At 61.6% G+C, this 1,387-nt stretch overlaps 1 protein-coding gene across 1 annotated transcript in view; it reads right to left on the reverse strand.

Moving 5' to 3' along the window:
• Positions 1-463: 463 nt before the first annotated feature.
• LOC106816747 (centromere protein M-like) overlaps positions 464-1,387 on the reverse strand; it is an 8,498-nt gene continuing 7,574 nt past the window's right edge. Inside the window, exon 6 of the mRNA XM_014821369.1 lies at positions 464-857. Within this exon, the coding sequence (XP_014676855.1) occupies positions 804-857 (54 nt within the window). The 3' untranslated portion in view covers positions 464-803. The remainder of the gene's footprint in view (positions 858-1,387) is intronic.

A 1,387-nucleotide genomic window follows, 5' to 3' on the forward strand; every position in this document is an offset into this window, starting at 1 on the left:
ACCGTTGCATTACTTTCACCCATGTTCACTACCCGTGTCCCGCTGCGGCCGCGCCACGCCGGCGGTCCGTGTCACTAGCGCATGTGAACAGCATGCGCCCTCCGTGTCACTACCCGTGTCACGCTGCGCCGCGCCACCGCCTCCGTGTCACTAGCCATGTGACATGGCGTCCCCTCCGCGTCACTACCCGTGTCACGCTGCGCCGCGCCACCGCCTCCGTGTGTCACTAGCCATGTGACATGGCGTCCCCTTCGCGTCACTACCGCGTGTCCAACGCTGGCAACGCGCGGCGCCGCACAGCCGTGCCGTGTCACGTAGCCATGTGAGGCACAGCATGCGCCCTCCTGTGTCACTACGCCGTGTCACGCTGCGCCGCGCCACCGGGCCTGCCCGCGTCACTAGCCATGTGACACAGCATCCGCCTGCCCGTGTCAGCTAGCCGCATGTTGACATGGCGTCCCGCTTCGCGTCACTACCCGTGTCATGCTGCGACCTCCGCATCACTTGCCGCGTAACGCTGCGCCGTATTGCCTCCACGTCACTTGCCAGTGTGCACTGGTGTCGTCATGCCTCTTCCGGCGCACCTGCCATGCCATCTTCTGTGTCACTTGCGAGTGGTGACAATCATGTCCCACCAGCGAGCGTCCGTGTCGCGCTTGCCGGTGTCAACGGCCACGTTCACTAGGGCAGCGCGTCACCGCGCCGTCACCGCGTCGTCACGCCGCGTCACAGCAGCGCGGGGTTCTCTGCGGGACAGTGGAACATGACGGCGGTCGCTCCCGGTCGCAGTCCCGCGCTCGTCTCTATATGGCGGGTGCCGTCAGTCTCCTTCTCACCACCGCGCCGTCTTCCTCGTCCTGCGTATCGACATTCCACCCCAACGACACATCACAGATCTACAAGTCTCCAAAACATGCACATCGCCCTGCCCTGCGTGAAGCGTCACAGATCTAGCAAGCTCCAAACATCACCGGCCAACCCCCTGCACGACCACTATAGATCAACGCAAGTCTCCAACATCACTGGCGCACCCCGCGACACGTCACAGATCTACCAAGTTATCGCAAACGATCACCCAGCCCCCTGGCACGACAACGTTATAGATTCAACAACGTCTCCAAACATCACCCCACGACCACTGCACGAGCCGTTAACGATCAAGCGCAAGTCTCCAGCATCACCCCACCTCCTGCACGACATCGTCACGATGCTACCAAGTCTCCAATCATCACCCCACCCCCTGCGCGACACGTCACAGATCTACCAAAGTCTCCAAACATCACCCCACCCCCTGCACGACACGTTATAGATCAACCAAGTCTCCAAACGATGACGCAGCCCCGCACGACAAGCGTTATAGATGCAACCAAGCTCCAAAGCATCAGCG

This window comes from Priapulus caudatus, unplaced genomic scaffold (assembly GCF_000485595.1).
Source record: "Priapulus caudatus unplaced genomic scaffold, Priapulus_caudatus-5.0.1 Scaffold1475, whole genome shotgun sequence".
Classification (NCBI taxonomy): Eukaryota; Metazoa; Priapulida; class Priapulimorpha; order Priapulimorphida; family Priapulidae; genus Priapulus; species Priapulus caudatus.